The sequence below is a fragment of the Octodon degus genome, unplaced genomic scaffold (assembly GCF_000260255.1).
Source record: "Octodon degus isolate 3935 unplaced genomic scaffold, OctDeg1.0 scaffold00349, whole genome shotgun sequence".
Classification (NCBI taxonomy): Eukaryota; Metazoa; Chordata; class Mammalia; order Rodentia; family Octodontidae; genus Octodon; species Octodon degus.
In genome coordinates, this window is record NW_004524925.1 from 326,212 (window position 1) to 351,140 (window position 24,929).

General features: G+C 39.4%; 1 protein-coding gene and 1 pseudogene across 1 annotated transcript in view; one reads left to right on the plus strand and one right to left on the minus strand.

Annotated features, from left to right (window-relative positions):
• Spag17 (sperm associated antigen 17) overlaps positions 1-24,929 on the minus strand; it is a 293,285-nt gene that overhangs the window by 142,987 nt on the left and 125,369 nt on the right. The window contains 7 exon segments of the mRNA XM_023708314.1: positions 3,988-4,101; positions 4,702-4,763; positions 14,156-14,386; positions 14,482-14,709; positions 19,383-19,533; positions 20,306-20,419; positions 20,508-20,645. Coding sequence (XP_023564082.1) covers positions 3,988-4,101; positions 4,702-4,763; positions 14,156-14,386; positions 14,482-14,709; positions 19,383-19,533; positions 20,306-20,419; positions 20,508-20,645 — 1,038 coding nt within the window.
• On the plus strand, positions 11,280-12,620 carry LOC101581145 (annotated as a pseudogene).

A 24,929-nucleotide genomic window follows, 5' to 3' on the forward strand; every position in this document is an offset into this window, starting at 1 on the left:
TGGGCTTGGGTTCTGAGGTTGCATTTTGTTCCTTCTCGTCATTTTGTGTAGCACTGTCTTCTGCCTTTTGTTATAGATCTTTGCTGTAGTTATAACCTTCACACGTACTGAAGTTCAGGTGGAGCTCTACAGAGTTTGGACTTATCCAGCTGTGTCTGGCTTAGGTCTGGCTGCTGTGCTCAGCTCCTTCCCGCTGCGGTCCTGGGCTAGGACTGGGTCTGGGGGTTCCCGGAACTTGGCAGAAATTCCTACTTGGTGGGAGGGGTGGGGGAGGTATGGCAGAGTGGTGGTGGGCAGCCCAAGGGGGTGGGAGAGGATCCGGCCCACGGTGCGCCTGGGCTGGGACTGATCCCGCCAGTGCAGAGTAGCAGGAAGCTCTCCACACACTCACAGGACCTGGGGTAGGACTGGGTCTGGGGGTTCCCGGAAGTCAGCAGAAATTCCTACTGGGCGGGAGGGGTGGGGGAGGTACGGCGGAGTGGTGGGGGGCGGCCCGAGGGGGTGGGAGAGGGTCCGGCCCACGGTGCACCTGGGCTGGGACTGTTCCCGCCGGCACAGGTTAGCAGGAAGCTCTCCACACACTCACAGGACCTGGGCTAGGACTGGGTCTGGGGGTTCCCGGAAGTCGAAAAAGAAGCAGACTTTAGAAGACATTTTGCTTTAGCTGGAACTGAGATACTGAAATATATATTCAGGTTGATTGCTAATCAAAATGATACTGAGACTTATTTTTTTTTACAAATGTAATATATATCATTCATATATAAGACTTAAAAAGGTATTTTACTAGTTAAAACAGATCCCCAAGGATAGATAAAATTCTGTTGGCATAAAAACAAAAGGTTCTAAAGACACTGACTACACAGTGTCCAATAGTTTTGGGCCTATAAATAGAGCCAGGTCTTGTATTTGTGACACAAAACTCAGATCCACAGTGTTAAAAGATGAAATCCCTGTGTAGTGCCCCGTGCTTACAATGGGGGCCACATCCAAAACACTGAATGAGACACTAGTTTAATCTGACTGAATGCTTTGTATTTCATGATGAGTATGTAAGCCTGGTTGATTTCTAATGTAACTGTGGTATTTTATGCTCATAGTTAATACAGGTGTGACCTCTCTCAACTAAAGCTAGAGGGACTTATAGCAAACTATCAGACTCTATAAAGGGGTCTAAAGCCAATGGGTTACAATTGCTATTTCTTTAAAAAATGTTTCTAACTTACCTGTTAGCTTGAATGCTCATGCTTTGATTATACATGCTCTAATTTCTCAGAAAATTTATTTCTTAGAAGATACCAAAACTCAGATAATCATACAGGTAAAATCTATAGCAAATATATTTGATTACTTTTAGATTGCTTTTACTGAGATCCACCAGATTTTGTCTATAGAGACATAGTAAGGCCTTAACTAACCACCTCATAAGCCCACGTGAGTTGAGGCTTCTCAGGGTTTCCTGCCTCATTACAAGGGAAGCTATCTTCATGTTCGTTGGGCAGGGCTGATTGCCCTCAAAGACGCTTCCTCTATCAGTCTAATCCTATGTCAGGAAATCCCCTACAGGGGAAATTGCTCTCTCATTCCTTGAGCAAGGCTGCCTTCAGGAGGCCGTAAAACCAAAAAGTCATATCTTGCTCAGTGGACCCCAGGTGCTTGACACAAGCTGCAGAAGTTAGAAAGGTTTGCAGTAATGAATTTATCTGAGTTGAGTTTTTTCATAGTAGAAAGGATACAGAATGCAGTTATAGACAAAAAATGAAAATGGTGATACTAACAGCTTATAGGAATGAAGGCCAGTCAGGAAATGGGGAAAAAGTGATGTTTCCTTGGATCCAAACAGAGAGAAGGGACATTTCAAGCAAAATGTCCAAAGCTGTTAGAGAGGGAAAAAAGAAAGTGTTCATGATGGAGTCAGAGGAAATTTTGGATTGAAATGGTCATGGGTCTTACCCTCTCAGACTGAGGGAACCCATGTTAACTGCCAATATAAGGAGGAAGCCTATCAAACTAGATGCTCATGCAGATGTGTCAGTAGTTACCCAGCCAGTGGCCCTACTTGCAAAGTGGAGAATACTCAGTGTTTCCCTAGGTCCTGTAGTTCATGTGCCCCCAGTAATAAGAGTTGGCCAGTTTATTTGGGACAATACCCAGTGACCATGGAAGATAAAAAGGATTAAACCCCACATTTAAGAGATACCTGCTAATGGACCTACAAAATGTTCCGACTAGTCTTTTTATAATTACAAAGTATAAATACATTCCAGATCCTTCTACTAAATGTCTTAATAGCTGTTCAAAATATTAGATATCAAATCAATGGTGTGTAAAATGCTGAGGTCCCCTGGACCCTATCTTTATTACTGTTATGAGAAGTCATTACTGTCTACTTGGTGAAAATCATTTTTTACTATATTCATAATTAACCTGTTGATGCTATTATTTGGCCCACACATGTTTAACTATTTCTTTAGCTTTGTCTCCTCCAGACTTAAAAGGTTATTCTGCCTACCCAAGATAAAAATGCCTGGTGTCTATTGATGGCCTTCAGGTAGAACCTCTGGAGAATATCTCTGACTGCCAGTTCACAACTATGATCCCTTTCAGCCTGAAGAAGCCAGAGCGGTCATCGCCCATGGTTCCCTCATGGCAGTTCGGGTTACTTCTTCACATGGGGGATTGTTGTGGGCAGCTGAATTAGATAAAAATATTATAGGCAGTGAGACAGGGTCAGGCTCTCAAGGAGACAAGATGGAAGACAAGGTGACTTTACAACTTGGAAGAGACAGACATTCCCATATGGGCCACATCTCAAGACAAAAGCAGAAACAAATTTAGCCACATGCTTCCCTAGGGATGGGCATCAGGCATTGATATTCTAAATAGGTATCAATCACCTTGAAAGAGCCCAAATGAGTCACTAACCCAACCCCCAGACAGGAAGAGACCCTGCACTATAGTCACGCCTGCTTGCTATGGGACTAGCTTTCCCATTTGGTACTGGATTTACTCAATTTTACCTGGGCAATAGTGCTTGTCATATTATTGATTGACTATAGTTTTGTCCCATCTCATGCCCACCTAAGGAGTTCACATGTTTTCCACCACCTTAGACCCGCCTCACCACATGGTTTTCCTATATAAACATCCCCAGAAGACACAGCTTCCTGGGGACTACCTGCTCTGGTGTCCCCCTCCTGTCCCTCTCTAGGACAAGAGCTTTCTTTTCCCCAACAAATATATTCTGCTCATAAAAAATAAATAAATACATAAATTTCAGATGAAGATAAAACCAAGGAAGCACTTTTTTTTTTTTGCATGAACTCTTAAAAAAACAACAAAAAGAATTGATTGTAGTATTACTTATTTTATTACTTAGTGTTTAAAATCACAAGCTCTGAGGCTGGGTTTCATAGCTTTATGTCCTGTTTCTCACTTAGCAGCCTTGTTACTGAGCAAAAAGTCATTTGCTGAAGGCACTGCCACGTCAGCTATTTAGTTCTATGTCACCGAGGTGTGTGAGTGACAAATGCACACCTGATCCAGTTCACCACGTGGTAAGCGCTCAGTAGGTGTCATCTGTTACAGCTTTTATTGATCTATTATTGATCAAAGCAAAGAATAGGAAGTGCAATGAAAACTAAATAGAACGGATGGGTAATATAGAAAAAAATGGGGCTGCTCCCCTTACTTTGTTCTAAAAACAGCCTTTGCTTTCTGAAGGAAATATGGCAGCAGTCTTGGATATTTTTTTTTCTTAAGCTTTTTAATGAAAATATCCTTTTAGAAAGCATGCTTTAAACTATTTTGGAGATTTCTGGGAATGCATAGCTCAGTCTGGGAATAAACTCATTTTATAGCTGATGTAAATGGGAATATTGATCTGAACTACACGGAGAGAGTGACCTAGAAGTGAACTGCTGTAAATCACAGTCCAACCCTCCAGACCTGTGAGTTGCCTCCTGCAGAATCACAGCCCATAAATACCTGAAGCAGTACTTTGGGTTTAAAGTGTTCAGCGTAACTCCAGTCCACAAGGCTGCGCTGCTGTGTGCTCTTTATGTCCTCTAAATTTGCTTCCACCATCGTCTTCTTGGGTTTCTAAAAAAATCACAGAAACCCAATTTCAGCTATAATTTGTTTCAGTCCGAATGAAGCCCTCTTGGACTCTGACAACCAACCAGCGTGCACTCCATCTAATTGGGGAAATCTGCATATGTATGTATCCATATGGCAATATTTTAGGAGAGCCGCTGCCAGAAAGAGTATGCCTTTGACTTTTTTTTTATGGGCAACATAATCTAAATATTTTTATTGTTAGGTTATACTCTTCAGAGTCCTGCTAGCAATTATAGGCAGGTTTTCTGAACTCACTTCAAGACAGCATTAGTTCTACATGGCGGTATGGTCAGCAGGTGTTTGTGAGGTTGCCAAGCCACACTGTCTAGAGAGGCGCACAGAGCTGGGAAGTTTTGTTTAAGTTGGCTGGGAAGGTTAACCCCTTTCTCTCCAGCTGAAGCTGGTCTAGGAAGGTCTGAGTGGGCGCTCTCCTTTAGTGCCAGCGTTTTTCTTTTAAGCTTCTCTCAGGAGTGCTCTCCCCCTCCTCTCTCTCTGTCTCTTTTGAATGCTTCTCAATCTGGGTCATGGTTTTCTCAGATCATCTGACTCGTCATCTACACTTTTAAGCAAATAATTCCTTACCTTTTCAAGAGAATCAGCCTTTGTGACTGCTTTATCTTTGATCTCATTGTTCGTGGTTGGATCTGTAAATCAAAGACACCAACATCCAGTTGTGTTCGGGCTTTGTTCTTGCTTTTGGTCAGCGCTGGGCCCTTTTGCTGCCCAGATGATCTATGTGCCTGTGCTGAAAGGGTCATTCCTGGAAGGCATGTTTCATGCCTTCAAAAAAGGTGTTTGTGTCAATAACTCTAAATCCATACCGACCTAGGAAAGTTATACTTCACTCTTTGAAAAGAACTCAGCTTCTTATCTGATGCACACTAAATCATATCAGAGAGTTTGCTTCCAGGCTCTATGTTACTCTGGTCTAACAAAGTACATTTTCTTTACAGACTGAAAATAATTACTGATTAAACAATGGATCTGTGCATATCATTTGCTTCGTGCTGGTGATCATCATGGAGCCTTTTCTGAGATTTTCCTGGTGGATGACAGACTGGGGCAGGGGCACAGAGGTCTGGGAAGGAGAGCAACTGAATAAATGGCACCATCTACTACAAAATCATGCTATTTTGCCCTTCTACAAGAGCTCTTTTTCCATTCATCACTGATTTGTTAATTACAAACTATTCAATGAGCACCTGAAGATTTAAGTGAATGAATGAACTGAACCTCTATCTAGCACTGTGTGACAGCCCAGTTTAAGTCATGCAGATCATCCTTCCTGTGGCCCAAGAGGAGAGTGTATCTATGTGATGACTGGGGTTGTAATTTGTTGGCTGCAGAGCACAGAACCATCTGAATGGACTGTAAGGCAACAGATTCATACTGTTCCATCCTGTATCACCAGAAAAATACTGACTTTTTTGGAAACACACTTTCATAATGCTGATGAGTGGAGACCATGTGACTTTTTACCATTAGAATAATTGGAAGTTGGATTCTATGAAGTTGTTTGCAAAGCGGCTTCAGTCCTACTGCTCAAATGCACCTCAGTCTCATCTCCGGATCTGCCCACTTTAGGCAGGCCGCCTGATTTTGTTACTGTCTTTGGGGTTTCATACGTTTGCCTTCTCTGTTATGCTCTACTTTTGACATTTACCTGTTACAAACCCTCGAGGAAGCTTTGCTGCCTCTTACTCTGCATTACGGTCAGCCATAGCATTTAGCAGTGCCTGATTGTGTACTTGAAAAGACCATAATATTATCATTTATTGGAAGAGGGAGAAAAAGCAAGTTTATTTGTTTATGGTTTTATCTATTTTGTTTTGTTTTCCTCACTGCATGATGAGTACCACCATCTTGCAGGAATTGAGTAAACTCTTTTGTTTTGGTTGAATGAAAGAAATCTGCAGAATGTATTGAAACTAGAAATACACACTGAGGAAGAGCCTGAGAGCGGGAGAAAAAGGTGAAAGACAGAGGACATGAAGATGAAAATATGTAACTAAGCCTTGTTATAAGGCAAGGACAAGATCTAACTTTTTCATTCTGTGGTGAAAGGAACCATCCGTGAACTTCCATATATGATTAGACCACATATGAGTAATTGATTATACCTGCCAAGGATAGGCCAAGGCTTTCCTTCTTAAAGAAACACAATTGCTTACATTTTTCCCTCTGGTTCTATCTTGACTTGGGATGATGCGGGTGACAGCGCAATGTTCCATTCTGACTGAGAGGAAAACTATAACCCCAATTTTAGTTCGACATTTATGAGTATATCCACTCAAGAGACAACTCAGGCCAACTATAGCTCTAAATAGACCATGGTGTCCCCTGTGTCCTTGAAGCAACTGATAGGAAATCTGTGGACTAAAAATTATTCTATTCTGTAGTCTGCCAGATTTCCTAGAGATTTGATATTCCCTCCTGTGTCTAAGAATCCAGCAGAAAAAGTCTCCAGTTTAAAAAATGTGTTCTAAAAAATTATGCATCTGTTATTTTGTCAAATGAAAGGACATCCTAATGTTAATCTGAACTCTTAACAGAAGACTAAAAATCACTTTTTTTTTTCTTTCTGTCTGATTTGTGCCTTCAACCACATAATCTTTTTTTTTTTTTTTTTTTTTTTTTTCCACATAATCTTTTGACAGTGTGATTCAGTAGTTTTTGACACATCTGGAAGTGGATGCTTTCCCATCTCTTTGAAAAACAGCTTTTCTAATCTGTTTTACTTTAGAGATAACAAGATCCCTCTGCAAAACAGTTACTTTATTAAAAAAACACCCAACAAGCAGAAAGGGCACATCGAAACCTACAGCCTCATGGTCATCAACTCGCAGGTTTTTCATAAATATCCGATAGGCCCTGTCAAGTTCAAAAACAGTCTCAGATGGAAATTCAGTGCTTGGCTAAGAAAAGCACGAATGTTCATCCCTTCATGTCCAGCAACAGTCATATAAATATATTTGATGGTAACATGGCTGTGCAGGAAATAACACGAATGATTTGTACTGTGTGTAAAGAGAATTAAAGTGGCTGCTTTTGAAGTTAGAGTTAGCGAAAACATGCAGGACCAATAACAACAAAGCCCTCATACACAGAACGGCCCCAGGGAAACACGAAGGCCGGGCTCTGAACCTGTACATGGATACAATGGCATTTTTCATCTCTGAGGACTGAGAATCTAGGAAATAAATATGAGGTTATAGAATCCACGATCCAGAACGTCAATTTATGTGTTTGACCACCAGGTGGCAAAAGTAGCCTGAAGAAAACTCCACACCAGCGCTTGAAAGAAAAACAAACAGAATGAAACAAAACAAAACAAAAAGGGTCCTGAGACCTCACCTCTCTCTCTCAGCTTATCCTGGCTCCATATTTACTCAATGGGACGTCTTTGCCATGTATTTGTACCCCCCGCAGGATGCACTAGCGCCTCAACCGTGTAACAAATCAGATTAATTTATTTTGTTTAATTTCGGGTTGGTAGGCTGGGCTAAGAGATAAGTGTACCCTGGGCAGAGAAATATGGAATATACCGTGTTAGAAAGGAAGAGACACTACAAAACGGTCTTTTATTTATATCTCCCTTTAAGCGCCACAAAATTAGGATAAGAATGAGCCTAAGGAAAGAACTGTGGATAGGGCCAAATCATTGGATGCATCAGAATGAATTTTTGTAATGGAGGGAGCCACAAGACATAATGGAGGAAGATTTGTTTGGAATTAGGTAGCCCTCCTACCCCAGCTTCCTGCTGATTCTCACTGAACTTGTCACACAGCCTCTCTTTGTCTTGGTTTCCTTATCTGCAGAATTGAGAAAATAGGCTCTTCCCTATAGGCTTGATCTGAATAGGAAGTAGTGATTAATATGCATAAAATACTTCGGCATAATGTTTTAGAGTAGGGCAATTATTGAATGGATGCTACTTTTTTCTCATTTTGGTCTCACTCATTTATTGACTCCATTAGGGGCAGACAGCTGCTTCCTAGTTCTATTCCATTGGTTACCTCTTCTGCTCATTGAAATTAAAGTAGCTGGGTTACTATTAGTGGATATCCCCTTGTCTCTTACTTCTTAAGTGATGCTTATGACTTACTTTTTGAAGTGCTTTTTAAAATTATGAAAAGAAACAAATATACGACAACGATGTCTGTTATCACAAATAATTATAAATAAAAATCTCAGCACCTCACACATCTGTTTGAGTGCATTCTGCAACAACCACCTCACCAGTAAGGAACTCAATAAACCTGCTTGTGAAGCTTTGATATAATTCCAATATTTATTGTGGATTGTTTTGGGTTTTACGCCTACACAATAATTATAAATAATGAAAGTATTTTTCAAAGATGATAATTTATTCCTCTTCTTGCTTCATATTGGGCCCCCAATGTACTATTGAATCTAAATAATATTTACTTAGGGTGGACATCCTCTTTATTGCAAAAGGGGGTTGTACAGCTCTTTGTCGTGGTACATAATACATGTGTCATAATTTTTAGAAATATTATAAAATTGAGAAGTTTTCCTTCTCTTGTTAGTTCGCTAATTTTTTTTCTCATAAATTGCTATGGAAATTTAAGTGTTTTAACGGCATCTATCAAATTAATGTGTTAGTTTACAAATCACATTGAGTTTTTGCATTGTATATACTTTCCTTCTGTCATTGCTATACATGTTACTCCCTTGTGAGACTCTATGGTCTAATATGTTGCAAGATCCATTTTCTTACATCTTATTTAGGATTTTTGCATCTCCATTAATGAGTTTATGTTACAACTTGTTGCAATGTCCTTACAGTTTTTATGATAAAGCTTATGCTGGCTACATAAAATAACTAGGGGACAATAGCTACTTCTTAGAATATTTTATGTTAATATTAGAATCGTTTTTTTTTTTTTTTTTTTCACTGTTTGGTATCACTTGCCGAAGAGATCATTTGGGCTTAGTATGTCCTATTTGGGATGATTTTTGACTAATAAAGTAATTTATTTGATTCATTATATGATCATTCAGGTTTTCTATTTCTTCTTTGATCATCGTGGGTAACTTATATTTTTCCAGTAATTTGTCCTATTACATTTCAAATTTAGTGGAATAAAATTAGTTATACACCACTTTGTTTTCTTAATTTCTGTATGATCTATATAAATTCCTGTTACTCTACACTTAATGTGATTTTTTACTTCTAATATGACTTTATTTCTTATATGGTTGTGTGTGTCTTCTCTTTGCTGTTTAGCCTTGTCTAAAACATTTATTAATTTTATTAGTCTTTTGAAATCAACAAACTTTTATATTTTTTGTTCTTCCTTTTATAGCTTTATTTCTCTTTTTTCTTGATTTCATTCTTGTATTTTATTTGGCTTTACTTTGTTCATCTTCCTCTAACTTGAGGTTATTATTATTTTTTTTTAATTTTTGTATTTTAGGGAAGGTCTACAGGGTTTCAGGGTCTCACTACTGGATCAGACTCATAGTGATATGCCAGGCATATCAAGAGCTGGGATTACAGATGTGTGCCACCATACCCAGTTTTAATGGATGTCTCAGTGTGCCCTGGTTGCAGGGCTGGCACAGCAGACCTGGGAATTGAACCCCTGGCCCCTGTGCCTGCTTGCAGGCACTTTAATCCACTGAGCTATTTGGCCAGCCCTTGAGGTTACTATTTTTAGGCTTCTAAAATATATATTTTAGAATTAATTTTTAGGCTTCTTTAAAATATATGTTTATATTTTAAAAATTATATTCAATTAAATTTAATTTTTATTGTTCAAAAGTATATTTAAGCTTTCAAACTTCTCTTGAATTTATCTTGCTTTAGCTGAACTCTACAAGTATTTAAAAAAAATCATTCATTTATTTATTTGACAGGGTCTTCCTGTGCAGTGGACTCATAGTGATCCTCCTGTCTCAGCCTCCCCAGGACTGGGATTATAGGTGTGTGCCACCATGCCCAGTTTCAGTGGCCTGCTTGGCATGGGACCAGCATGGTATGTGGTACCAGGGATCAAACCTGGGTTCTTGCGCTTCTCAGGCAGGCACTTAGACTACTGAGTTATCTCCCTGCCCCTCTACAAGATTTAATGCATAAGATTTTTATTTAATTTCAAATATTTCCTAGTTTCTACTGTAACTTTTTCTTGATGTAGGTGTTATATACGAGTGATTTGCTAGGTTGTTAGACATTTGGTGATTTTCTTATTATCTTTTTGCAATTGATTTCCTCCATATCTTCCCTGTTAGGTGAAAGCATATTCTACATAGTTTACTTTTCTGAAAGTTCATTGAGATTTACTTTATGATCTGTACATAATTAATATTTCTCAAATAAACATACTTATGATGTCTAAACAGCTACAAAATTAGTGGCTTTAGTATACATTTATGCCTGAATAGTATGACATGATAACTAATGCCATAAAGAGAATGTAGATTAATTATGGCCAATAGAATGCTAAAAACATTTCCTAATTTTAATTTTTATTATATAAGGATTGCATTCATCATGGTGTTGGTACATATGTGTAACATGTTTTAATTTTCTTTCCAAGCCCCTGCTCTTCTCCTACTCTGCTCCATCTCCATCTCTTAGTCCTGTGCCCTTTAGGGGGGCTTTCCATATGGACACATCTAACAAGGGCTCAAGGAAGTCCCATGACTGAAAGAGAACTCTAAGTGCAACATATCGTAGGTGAAAAGGCATAGAGAATAAAAATGGCAGGTTTTGCAGAGGAAGTAGCCCCAGACTATAAGGTTGATCAAAATACACATTGATCAATTAAAAAAGTTACTGCAGTAAGGAACTCATTGCCCTGAATTCCTCTCAGAATAATCTCCTTCACTTTAAACACACTTGTCATTCTTGCCACCCTCTGAAGTAGTTTTGGATATCTTCTTTCATGATTGTCTTTAAAAAGTGTGATTTAAAAAAAAATACAGTGAATGCTGTAGTAAAGTGCTAGCCAATGAAAAGTCAGGTTTGTAAAAGACTTATAGCATAGCCTCACAGAACTCACGCACCAGGTCTGGAACCACATGGCTTCTGGTTCTTCCTCAGGACAAAGTGACTATGGGAGCTAAACATTTTGAATGAATTCAGGCCATCAAGACATCCGCAGCAGGTAGCAGAGTTGTTTATCCTGCAGAAATGATCACTAAAACTCAGGAAGTAGACCTGGGCAATGGGCTCCCAGAGAAAAAGAACAAGAAGGAGGAGAAGGTAGTCAAAGAACCAGAGACTCAATGTACAGTTGCAAAGGAAGGGAATTATTTTGCTGATAATTCTCCCGTGAAGGCCACATCCCCTTCTAGGACTCTGAGCCAAGATCAGACATCCCATATGCCCTTGTGAAGAAAAAGACAGGCCACAGCACTTATTATGAAGAACTCCCAGAATCTGAGGCCACGTCACAAGCCAACCAGACAGAGAAGTCACCCAGCCCCAGGAAGCATGCCTTTGATTACTCAGAGTCCTTCAGTGGAGAGAAAAAGAAGAGGAGGACCTTGCCTTTGGCCACATCAGAGGGCTCAGAGGTAAAGACCTCCCCCGACCCCAGTCTGGGTGAGGAGGCAACCAGAGTTGAAAAGAAGCCCAAAAAACACAATAAGGAAAGAAAGGACCAGGATACCATGGCCTGCTCTGACCAGGACCTTGGCTTTGTGAGGCAGGTGATGCTACTTATGAATGCAGGGTGGAGAATGGGGCTGAGAAGCAGGCAGCCTTGGGGCCAAAAGGGAAGCAGGGCAGCTCCAGAGAACACAGCAGGAAAATGAAGAAGAAAGTCCACCAGGAAGAAGACACTTTCCCAGGCCACTCTGAGCTCTCCAGGTTCATGGAGACCAACCCTCGGAAAGGAAAGAAGAAGAAGCCAGTCCGAATTGAGGTTCTAGAGTACATCTCACTAGGAGATCACCCTCAAGCCACAATGAAGAAGAAAACAAAGGCTAAGAAAGGAAGAAAAGCCAGTTGTTGAGCTGGCTCAGAAAAGGAAGAAAAAGAAGAAGAGAGAGCATGGTAACAGTAGACTCTTGGAAGGAGCCAGACACAGACCTGGAGGTGGTGATGGAGAAGAAAGGCAACATGGATGAGGAGCACATAGATCAGGTGGGGCAAAAGGCCTTGCAAGAAGAAACTGATTGGGAGTCAGGCAAGAAGGAAGCACCCAGGAAGTGGACAGGAACCCAGTTTGACCAGTGGGATACTGCAGATTTTGAAAACAAGGAACAGAAACTGAAATTTTTCAAACTTATAGGTGGCTTTAAGAGTCTGTCCCCTTTGGTCAGCTGCTCCCCTTGTATGACTGTAAGTCCCAACATGGCCCTCAGCAAGGTGGCAGCCAAAACCCTGCAGCAGAAGTTACAGCAGGCCTACGACCAGGCCATGAGTTGGAATTACAATGAGGGTGCTGGACTTGGCTTCCCTGCCACCCCCAACAGAATCTTCTACATAGACAAGAATGTGTCTAAGTCTGTCAGGCTGGAAGATTAAATGCTAATGTCTTCTACCCAAACTGCTCAGATGGCTTTTCTCAGTTTTGCAGATGAGAGCCACCTAGCAGCTGTCCACGATGGAACACCTGTGATACCTGTGGACACCTGTGGACAAACTGGGCAGCTCACGTCCTGGGGGTTCACACACATTTTTTTCTGCTAAAATTTCCACCCCAGTGGTGACATGGGCATGTGAATAATGGTAGCTGACAACTGGCATTTGTTGGGGGTATAGTGTGGCACAGGCATCTACTGTTTTTTTCTTGCATTAATGTATTTAGTCATCATTATGAAGTAGGCGCTATTCAGGAGGCAACTGAGGTTTAGGGAATGAGTAATAAAATTGCCTAGGCTCACCCACTGTTGGTTGCCATGTGTTACAAGGTTGTACCCTAAGCCCTAAGTCACTAATCATTGTGAAAGTTTCTTCTAGGAACTTTCACCCAGAGTACTAGTTGGAGATTAAATGATGGGGGAGGGGAAGACATCCACAACAGTTCAACTAAAGATACTCACAAAAAGCACTTCAAGAACTGCTTTGTAAAGAGGCAAGAATGATGAGATAAGTGCTCTTGAAGCAAAGGGAAATATTTTGAGGAGGAATAATGGCAATGTATCTTTTGCTATAATAATTTATTTAATTTAAGTATTTGCTGTAGTTTTTAATCACATATATGTCTGGATAGAGCACAGAATGGGTGAACAGAGGGAAAAGGCTGGCAGTGCTGGATAAGCCTACAGAGAAGGCCAAGGAGCTGAACTGTGTTTTGTAGGGAGTAGCAAGCCATTGAAAGATATCAGTAAGAAAGGAAAGAGCTATATTTCAGGGGATTAATCTGGCAGTTTGGGGTAAGGTAGCTTAATACAAGTTTAGCCTAATATGTTTCTCTACTTCCGTACTGCCTACCAGCACACTATTTAAAATGCTGTACTCTAGAATAAAGGTAATACCTGGGAAAAAAGAGGAAAAGGAAGGGAAGGCATGTACAGTGAGCACTGGTTTTATATTAAGCTCTACTAAGCTCTACACGTGGCATTTCATCATGTCATTACAGGCATGCATATTACAATCCTCCTGCACACCCTGGAAGGCTGAGGCAGGAGGATTGGAATTTCCAGCTGAGCCTGGGAAACAGTAAAACATTGTCACAAGATTAAAAAATAAAATAGAGGGCTAAGGACATAGCTTAGTGGGAAGGTCTTGAGTTCAATCTCCAGCAACCCACACACAGACAAACACAAATCTTAGCACACAATCGTGATAACCCTATGGAATATTATGGTGAAAGTTTTAATGATGTCCACTGCACTACATTTACTAAAGAGTGGGCTGAGAGACACTAAGATGTCTTGGAAAAACCAGGTTTGAATAAGGAAGACTCACCGAATAACAGACCTCGGTAAAAAGTTTAAATAACTAAGTAAACTAGATGTTATATTTAGTTCCAGTTAAAAGAAACAGAGACCTAAATTTAACACATTTTGAAACTTCTGTCTCTTGTGCATGCATTTTATGAGAGTCTACGTACATACCTTTACTACTTCTCAAGGGCTTGGGTTGGGGTTGAGTCTGCACGCTGCCTTCCTTTTCTAAGAGTTCTCTGTTATCAGAGTCTAAGTGTCTTGTACTGCCTGAGTCAGAATGCCTCACGTCCACAGCATCAGACAGATTGCACTTTGAAGCATCTCCACTGAGTTCATCATCTAGCACTGATTCCGGCCAGTTTGGATCCACATATATAGTTCTGTCTTTGAGTTTGGTCTCTAGCCAAGATAAAGAATATTCATTGGATATAATACTAGAACAATTAACAATCATAAAATATAAGAATGGTTTGCGTTCCTTCCAGGCAGTGTACCTGTTTTCTCACTGGCCTCTGAGGTATTCATTTTCAGGATGTGCTGCTGCCTTATCTGCTTAGCAAATCTGGCAGGGTCGTCCCACGGTATATAGAACTTCTCAGAATCTGTCCCAGACATCATTCCAGAAGGCTTTAGTTTCCCAGCTTGGTTCACTTCAGAGAGCTTCAGGCTTTCAAAAGTAAACAGTTTGAAGGCTCGTTCTACTTCATTCCAGCTCAAGTGTTCTGCAAGAAGAGAGGACCTGTGTCTGGAAATACCCTTGTATTGATTTATGGGACAGGCTGGCAGAGGAGAAGCCAAGTCTAGGATGGCAAAGGAGTTGCACCATGACGGTGATAACCTGATTTTAAGTGTGCCCTTCTTAAGTCTGAAACACATATCAAAGGCATCTGATCATAAGAAAACTACACAGTCAAGATAGAGTTGATCAAATTAATGCTTCCAAACTGCTTCACAGCTTAATGAATATTAAGCATTCTTGTTTATTGACATAGACATTTTAGGGAACCATATTGGTTATATATTAAGCCCGAGAAATTGTTCAGATGGGCCTAATATAGGGTGTCATATTCAGTAGGTTTTCCTGTTCATTCAGGTTTAGGAATGATGCCCTGCTCTCCAACACCTGAACTGCTACTTTTTATAACTGCTCTAACGTTACCAGCTTCCACTTGGCTCTATTCAGTTGTGTATTTATTGTTTATAGCACAAGTTTATCCATTCGCTTATGGCCCATTCTGTGAATGAGGATTAGCTTTTGTCACAGGTTCCAATGATTAAAAGCACAACAAAGTTTTGTTTTTGCATTTTTAAAATTTAAGACAAGGGGGAAAGAGGTAGGGATTTAAAAATGAATGCGGGGGCCAGTGAGATAGCTCAGTGGTCTAAAGCATCTGCTTAGGCAAACTTAGGCAAGTGCAGGGACCACGGTTCGATCCTTGGTATCACATGCTGCTCCAGCTCCACCCTCAGGGTGGACTGAGCTGGCCACAATAAATAAAATAAAATAAATGCAGGATGGGACAGCAAGACAGGGAAGAAGGTTGGAGATGGGGTCCCCTGGTTCCCAGGTACAGCTGTGTATACTCACGGGTGTTCTCGGTACCCACTGTGGTATTACTTATTTGGGTACTGTGTGTGCATATGTACCTCTCCTTCTTGATGTCCCAGTGACCTGTGATTCTGCCAAAGCCACCATTTCTTGTGTAGGTGTGTGAGCATGGGTCACAGAGGGATACATTTAATGCCTTGGTGCATTCTCCACCTTGTGACCCCTTTACTTAGTTATAGTAAAGAGAACTGAGTGTGAAAACAACTCCAAATAAAGTAATCAATGAATAAAAATAAAATTATGAGATAGGTTAATAATTCAGAAATTGCCTTCTTTTTCTGTCCAACAGAGATGAGGAGAGCAGCAGGGGTCATTCTGGAAATCACAGCGATGACTCAGAAGAGAGGCAAGGAAGGAGTAAAAAAGTACTGAATAAGGGAGAGTTTGCTTATCTGTTACTTCACAGAAATTTTCTGAGTGCTCACTAGCTGTCAGTGACCACAGTGGAAGCTGGAGAACAAACCAAGGAGCTTCTTGTTCTCAGGGAATATCCACTGACGTGGGCAGAGATAGATCAATATATAAGATATTAAAGATGAGAACAAAAATGAAGTCAACTTACAATGGAGGCAGAGAGGCTTCTGTTTTCTACAAGATAGTTAAAGAAAATCTTTCGAACAATTAAGCACAAATGTGAAAGAAGCACAAAAGCAAGCCATGTGAATGTCCAGAAGTGAAGTGACTGGGGAGGAGGAGCAGCAAGTGCAAAAGTTCTGAGCCAAGGGTGAGCCTGGCGTGTCTGAGGTAGCGCTGTGAGGACAGGGTGAATGGAGTGAAGGCCTAACAGATGAAGAGCTCAAAAAATAGATGGCAGAGAACTGAGATTTTAGTCTGAGCAAAATGCATGACTGCTGAAGGGTTTTGTGCTAAGAAGACACACAATCTAACATTTTAGATGGACAATTCTGTGGCAGTTTTTTTTTTTTTTTTTTTAATAGTACCAGAGATTGAACTCAGGACGCTGTTCTTGTCAGGCAAGCGTTTATTCTACTGAGCTATCTCCCCAGTAACAATTCTGATTGTTGTTTAGATATTTTTAAAAAAACATGTAGGGAAAAATCTAGAAGTACTGACACAGCCTAAGCAGGAAATGATAGGGAACTGATCCAGGATGGTAGGAAAAGGCAGTGGGGTTGGTTTTGGGGAGTGAGGAGAAGAGGATTCAGCGGTGACACCAAGGTTCTGATAGAAAGTACTTGCTACTTAGTGGAATGTGAGGATTATGAAGAGAAAACCATGGTGCCTAGGGATCACAAGTTGAACTTTGGACTTGTGCATAGTAGGTAAGAAAAGGAAAGGAACACGGAGAGGCAGGACGATGAAGGGGTTGTGTGGGACCTGGGAGCTGCAATGGAAGCAGGAATCCTGTACTGCGGGTGAAACGCAGATGAGGAGAGAATCGGTCACATCATGGGGCACGGGGCCAGGTGGAGCACAGCAGTGTACAGTCAAAGGATGGATGTTCTCAAGGACATCATAAAGCAATGGTTCTGCAAACAACAGACCCAACATGCTCAGCTCCGCCATGCTGCAGCCGGCTCATGGGATGCTATGACAGTGCTCAAAAGATCTTGAATTTTCCTATCATTGCACCTACTTAAAAATGGAAAAGGAAATCAAAATAAAATATTTGGGTAAATTGGATAGAGTTAGGAGTGAGATGGGAAGGAAGAATTTGTACTCCCACTGCCCATTTTTAAAGATCAAACGCTTTCTCGTCAAGTAAAGATGCCATGTGACATAATATTTCTTTTTGTAACTAGAGATGCATCTGTCTATTACCCCAAGTGAGAAGCAGAAGTTGTTTTAGAAGATGATTGTATCACAAAATCCCAGACATCTCTGAGGTGAAAAGTATTTCTAGATATTCTTGGTGATCTTTCTTTGCAATGTCCTCAACACACTGAGGTTCCTCAAGACATAATATGGTTCTTCAGTCATGAGAAGAGGTCCTTTGAGCTAGTTCATTCCTAGTAGCATGTAAACAGGGAGCAGGCTTTGGATTCACTTTATCTCTAGGACTAGGTCACTGAGAGACCAGAGCAGATGCTCAAAATTGCAGCTGGTACAATCAGATTTCTACTGTGGTTTCTGTTCTGACTTCTGCTCAGCAATGTAGGAAAAAGGTGGCCATCAAGTGATCCGAACTGTAGTCCTGACTCTGTTGCTATTGTTACCACTCTAAATTATTTACCCTGCCTGGATTTCAGGTTTCTTATTCAGAGAGAGGTTTGGACTAGATCAATTCTGAAGTTCCTCGCAGTTAGAAAATTTTGTGGTTCCATGATTCGTCTTTACAAAAGTTCACTTTCTGGACATGAATATTGTTCTCAGATTTCTAGCTCAGGCTAGGGTGAAGCAGTAGCCTCTACAGCACAGCTTCCTCTGAATCACACTCCTTCTGCTTCCCTCGCATCCTCCTGGGCAGAGCTGAGGCACAAGGTGCTCCCATTAAATCCAGCCTGATGGACAAAGTCAGAAGTAAAGCACTATTGAGCGACAAAAAGGGAAGAGACAGGAGAAAAGTTCCTTAATGCAATAGTCCTTAATGAAACAAGAGGTGGGCCCTAGCTAAGAGTTGTAATTTTTCTGAAAAAAGCACTTTGTAAAGAGGTAGAAGGTGGGATGCTTTTTGTTTGCTATTGGAGAAAGGAGACAAAGAAATATGGAATAAATTGACAAGATATTTATACAAATCAAATGGACACGAGATAAATTTGCTCTCAAAAGAGTCTCTCTGCCCCTCTGTGTTCACTCTCTCCAATCCGCATTGCCACTTAACCTTTCCACTAGTGAAAAGCAGCTGGTTTCTGATTGGAACATCATTCTTCTAATTAGCGGCCAAGTACAGTCACAGGATTAGATAAAGAGATAGATGATGATCCATCATGATGAACCTTGTGAGGATCAGAAATACAATTTCCCACCAAAGAAATCAGGCAGAAAGAGTATCTCTTCTTTATACTTTCTTCATGATAGGCATGGTTATATCATTCTTTTCTGTTCTACAATTACAGGGTGATTTGGTGGTTATCCCATACTGAATATAATGTTTTCTTTTTCCCCCTGATACAGTTAGACTGGTAGGGATAGATATATTTAAAAAGCAAATTTAATGTTGCATCTGATCTATTGATCAATGCTGGAGGAAAAAGAACGGTTCAAATTTCCTTTGGATAGCAAAATTCTTCTAGATCTTTTTTTCTTAAAATCATAGTTGCAACCAGCAAATATGAGAATGCAAAGAAAGTCATCTCTGAATGAAGGCAAAGCTGCACTGTTGTGCCTGCCCTTCCTACTACCTAGCTAATGCTACTGCGGTGTTATTGCATTTGTATGGTTCACTGTGGTGATAAAAGAATTGCAGTAGTGAAGCCACAGGTAGAAGGAGGACACTGTCCTAGGAAATGGCTATCAATCTTTGGGATTACTGAGCTTCAGTTGGATGAGATTAGCACATCATTTCCAGTATGATCAATGGGGAAATGTAGGATGGTGTTGGGAAGAAGAGGTAGAAAAGAAGGAAAGCATTCTGGTGAAGGAAACACAGTAGAACGAAAACTAGTGCATCAATTTGCACACGGTAAGCATCCTAACTACAATATCATTGCTAAGGATGTCATTTATTAGTCAAGGAAGAAAACTGTAGCCCATTAAAACATCCACCTTAGCTTCTGAAGTGTTTCACTGATCACAATGCATTTTGTGAATGAGAATGTAATTTAAGGAGGCACATGTGACCATTAAGTAAAATCAATTTAAGTTAAGACAAAGCAATGTACTCACCACTCGTACAGAAGTGCATAAGCTCGTGAATGGTAGCTAAACGTTTGGTGCTGTTCCAAGGAGGGGGCAGAGGGAATTGAAGGAGTTCCCACAGTGGCAACTTGGACTGCATTTCTTGCTCAATTTGAACTGGGTCAAAATTCTTTTGTTCCTGACACAAAAGAGCAACATGACACAAGACATTAAAGTAAGATGTCAAGAGCCTTATGCATATGGAGGAGGCTAAACTCGATACCTTCACTTGCATTATTTGGGAGCAGGGGAAATCAGTGATAATTGAGGAAGACAAACTTGGTATTTTGCTGAAGGTCAAGAAAGCTAGTTCTCACTTTGCCAAAAGTGCCTGGTGCACGGAAATGATTGATCCTTCATTTGCTGTGACAAACTGCCAAAGCCTCATAGAGATTCATCTTTCCCTTCGGAGGCCCTTTTTCAGGCCTCCACTAGTTTCTCATAGCAGCACACATTTAAAGCAAAAGCTATAAGGTTTACATGCAAAACTAGTGGCAGTGGTTAATTGGGTCTCTATTGTTAGGCAAGTTTCCTTCGATGACATGATTTCTCCCCTATCCGTTTCTGTTTCCTGAGATCTTGCACTGTAAACAGCAATCCATTTTTTAAAACTAATTTTACTGGGAAAGAAATAGCAATGGGACAGTTTCAAACAGGTTAGTAGGACAGTTATAATAATTAATACATTGCATATTGTTTTCATAATAGTTATTCAAAGTACAAGATGCAGACATGATATCCTATCTAAACACTAATAGTACAAATCTTTCTTCTTTTTGAACTAAGAGAAAGTAGCTATTATATTTATCCTGTTTTGTTGTTAGTGATCTAGTTTATCATTAGAATGTTCTGACTCAGTGAATTACCAATGCCTGTTCTTACATCAGTTTTCCTTAGGGCGACCTGGTTACCTTTAGTGTGTACTTCTTATAGGCATGTGCATCATGGTAGTTCAGTAGGATAGGGCCTTTGGGCACTGTTTTGATTTCCCTTTCTTCCTCAGGTAAAAATACTTCACGAAGGTTCTATTTAAATTGAAATAACATTGATTTAAAGAGAGGATTGTATACATTTTAAAAGCATAAAGTCTCTGGCTGTCTCCTGCCACCTGACCTGTTTCTCCCTCTCTGAGAGGCAGAGGGAGGGCAGGATGGACACAATGTGCGTCGCGATCCTGTGGTCTAAGCCATCTTCCCTGGGCAGTGGCTCCAGCAGGCTGGGGGGGACAAGGTCTTCTTCAGTTGCCACAACCTATGGAGAAAAGCAGTTGAGAAGACTTGGTAGAATGATCAGCTTTTTATTGATAATTACACGTTGCCATTGTGCTTAGCAAGAAGGTAGTCCTTACTACGAAGATTCCAGAGATTGCTCTTAATGGCAGGAAAGAATCAAAGATGATGAAAGCAAAAGGGAAAATGTTTTCAGTGCATTACATATAATTTTAATATTTGTATTAAAATAGACAACACAAAATAAAAACGGCACATAATAAAACTCACTGTGGGAAAAGTCAGAATGACAATTTTATTTTATTTTTTAATTAATTTTGAGATAGAAATAACAATGAGACAGTTTCAGAACAGGTTAATAGGACAGTTACAATAATTAATACATTACATATTGTCTTCATAGTAGTTATTCATAGTAAAAGATGCAGACATGATGTCTTGTCTAAACACTATTAGTACAAACCTTTCTTCTCATTGAACTAAGAGAAAGTATCTGTATATATCTATCCTATTTTGTATATACAGTTATACATATATTATATATATATATATATATATATTCACTACAAAATGGTCCTTCATTTATATCCCCCAATTTTTATTTAGTTCTGAGAGATATTCCATTGCCATTCAAATATTGTAGGTGTGTGAATTCAGCAAAATAATCCAATATAGTCTAATAGTCCATAATTCTAGTGGGTTATCCGTAGGACTAGCAATTTCAGAAGTTGCTGACTTGAGGCTTTCACAGTTCAGCATATTAATATGGCTTTACTTTTTATACCTCATTTTTATACTTTCCTGCTGGATGGTTAAAACCAAGATGAAGCAAGTCATATATAATAAAAAATGTAACTTTTGTATCTGACAAGGTCAGTCAAATCCCCTCAGGATTTACCCTGAAACCCTGTACTGCAGTTTGTAGATCCTTTGTCAGTGTCAGCCATGTGGATGAGTCATGGGCATTGCTTGACCAATTTGCTCTCTGTGAAAGCCTGAGAGAATGTTTTCTCTCCATGTGACTCTCCTTAGGCACACTCTACATCATCAATCATTTTCCTCTGTGGCCCCATGATCTCCTTGATCAGAAAAATTGGGATACCACTGAGTTACAGGATGTTATAGTACAGGTTCCCTTATGTCCTGAATACTCACAGACCTTGAAAAGCTAGGGCCAAAATGTTGGCTATCCTTTTAGCGCTTCTTTTTCTCTAATTTTTGGTCTGAAAACTTAAGTTGTTAACCCTCCAGAAGAGAAGCTTAATGATATTATTACCGTATAATATAGGCTGTTGAGCTTAACATCACTGTCTGAATATCAAACATCTTAGACATAACATGGAAAAGGTATTTTCCATCAATTGTTGATATGCTAAACTTCAAATCCTACCGAATGTGAAAAAAAATTTAAAAATTGGTGGAAAAAATACAAATAAGAAATATATTTTTACACAGAAATTTAGAAATCTAACCATATACAACACTGTATCAGGACACTACTATGACATTTTTTCTTGTCTCTTGTTTTCATTTATTACATTTTTTTAAACAAACATTTACTTGAGAAAGAGTATTGCAGTAATTGATATGGCATTAGAAGCAGTATGCATTTAGAAGACCAGAATGACAGGCATTCCAAACATGGCCCTACTATTACACAATGCTATCCTCGGTGCAGTTGCCTAGTTCACAGCTATCAGCATGTATAGTTAGCACAATGACAATTTAATTTTTTTACAATTTTATTGAGGAACAAATAGCAATGAGACAGTTTCAAAACCGATTAGTAGGAGAGTTTCAATAATTAATACACTGCATATTGTTATCTTCTTAGTGATTATTCATAGTACAAGATGCAGACATGATATCCTGCCCAGACACTATTAGTACAAATCTTTCTTCTCATTGAATTAAGAGAAAGTAGCTGTATATCTATCCTATTTTGTACATACAGATAAAAAAGGTCATTCATTTGTATCTCCTTTTTTTTGTTTAGTTTTGTCAGAGAAAGGTATTCAATTTTCATTTTAATATTGTAGGTACATGAATACAGCAAAATAATCCAATATAGTCCAGTAGTCCATAATAGTAGTGGGTCATCTGCAAGACTGGCAATGTCAGAAGTTGTTGACCCTTTACAGCCCAGCATACCAATATAGCTTCACCCCTTATACCTCATTTTTTACCTTTCTGCTGAATGGTTAAGACAAAGATAAAGCAAGACCTATATAACAAGAAATGTAATTTTTTTATCTGACAAGGTCAGTCATAGGACTGTCCTGCCACAGTGCTATATATGGTTAGATTTCTAAATTTCTGTGTAAAAATATGTAATTGTTTATTCCTATTTTTAAAATACTTTTCATTTTTAAAAATTTTTTCTCTTCATATTCTGTAGAGACTTAAAATTTAACGTATCAATACTTGATGTAAAATACCTGCTCCATGTTGTATCTAAGATGTTTGATATTCAGACAGATAATGAAGTTAAACTCAACAGCCTATCTTGTAGGGTAATAATAATAAGCTTCTCTTCTGGAGGGTTAACAACCTAAGTTTAAAGACCAAAAACAAGAGAAAAAGAAGGGCTACAAGAACAGCCAACATTTTGGCCCTGGCCTTTCAAGGTCAGTGAGGACTCAGGACTTAGGAGAACCTGTACTATAACATCCTGTAACTCAGTTGTGTCCCAAATTTTCTGATCAAGATTATGAGGCCACAGAGCAATGTGATTGATGATGTAGAGTGTGCCTAAGGAGAGTCACATGGAGAGAAAACTTGTATCTGATAAGGTCAGTCAAGTTCCCTCAGGACTTATCATGAAACCCTGTCCCACACTTTGTAGATCTTTGTCAGTGTCAGCCATCTGGATGAGTTTAGCCATTGTTTGACCAATTTATTCTCTGTGAAAGCCTGAGAGAATGTTTTCTCTCCATGTGACTCTTCTTAGGCACATTCTACTTCATTGATCACTTTCCTGTGGCCCCATAATCTCCTTGATCAGAAAATTTGGGACATAACTGAGTTACATGATGTTATGGTATAGGTTCTCCTATGTCCTGAATCTTCACTGACATTGAAAGGCTAGGGCCAAAATGTTGGCTGTCCTTGCAGCCCTTCTTCTCTAACTTTTAGGCTACAAACTTAGGTTGTTAGCCCTCCAGAAAAGAAGCTTATTATTACCCTACAACATATTCAGTTGGGTTTAACCTATCTGTCTGAATATTAAACATCTGAGGCCTAGGATGGAACAGGTATTTTGCATCAAGTATTGACATGTTAAACTTTAAGTCCCTACAGAATATGAAGAAAAAAGTAAAAAACTAAAAAAACTAAAAAATATGAATAAACAATTATACATTTTTACACAGAAATTTAGAAATCTAACCATATACAGCACTGTAGCAGGACATTGTAGCAGCAGGCTGACAATTAAAAAAATATTTGTACTCTTTTTTAGAGTACAAGAGACAGTACTCATACACCTTTGGATAAAAACAAGTTTATTGAGTACCTAGGACAGCCTTATATACTAAGTTATTTAAGCCTCTGTATTTTTTGGGAGTATAGATAGTATTTTCCATTTTATAGAGGAAAAAACCTAGGGTGAGTGAAATTATATGACTGGTCCAATTCTAAACCTTCTGAGTAAATGAAGTTGGGTTCAGGCTAATTCCTATGTTTTTCTTTTAAGAAAAGAAAAATTGTTAAAATAAGTAGACCAAAAATATATGATAGTCTTTTTATGTGAATAAAACAAATTCTACTGGAAAAGAAAAACTGTTAAAATAAGGAGAACAAAAGTATATAATAGTTTTTTTTTTATGTGAATAAAACAAATTCTACTGGGGCGTGGGAGATGGCTCAGTAGAATAAGTGCTTCCCTGGCAAGCGCAAGGGCCTGAGTTCAATCTCTGGTTCTGGGAAAAAAAAAAAAAAAAGTCTAGAAAGATTAAATGCCTGTTTAATTGTACATGGCACACAAGGAAATAAGGTTGAAAATTAGTTAACCTTATTGAAAGGTTTTTCCCTTTATCATAAGTCTTAAAAATCATCCTTCTGGTTTAGTATCATTCAACTGAGTTTCTAAATCTTAGAAATAATGACATTGTGGACTAGATGTTCCCTCGTACAAGGACCGTCCTGTGTGCTACTGGGACAGTAGCACCCTTGGCCAGTGCATGTTGGATGCCAGCAGTACCCCTCTGGTGTGCCAGCCAGTCTCTAGATATTGCCACATGTTCCGCTGGAGGAAACAGAATTCCTGTTGAGAACCATTAGTATAGAAAGGCCAAATGGTTATATA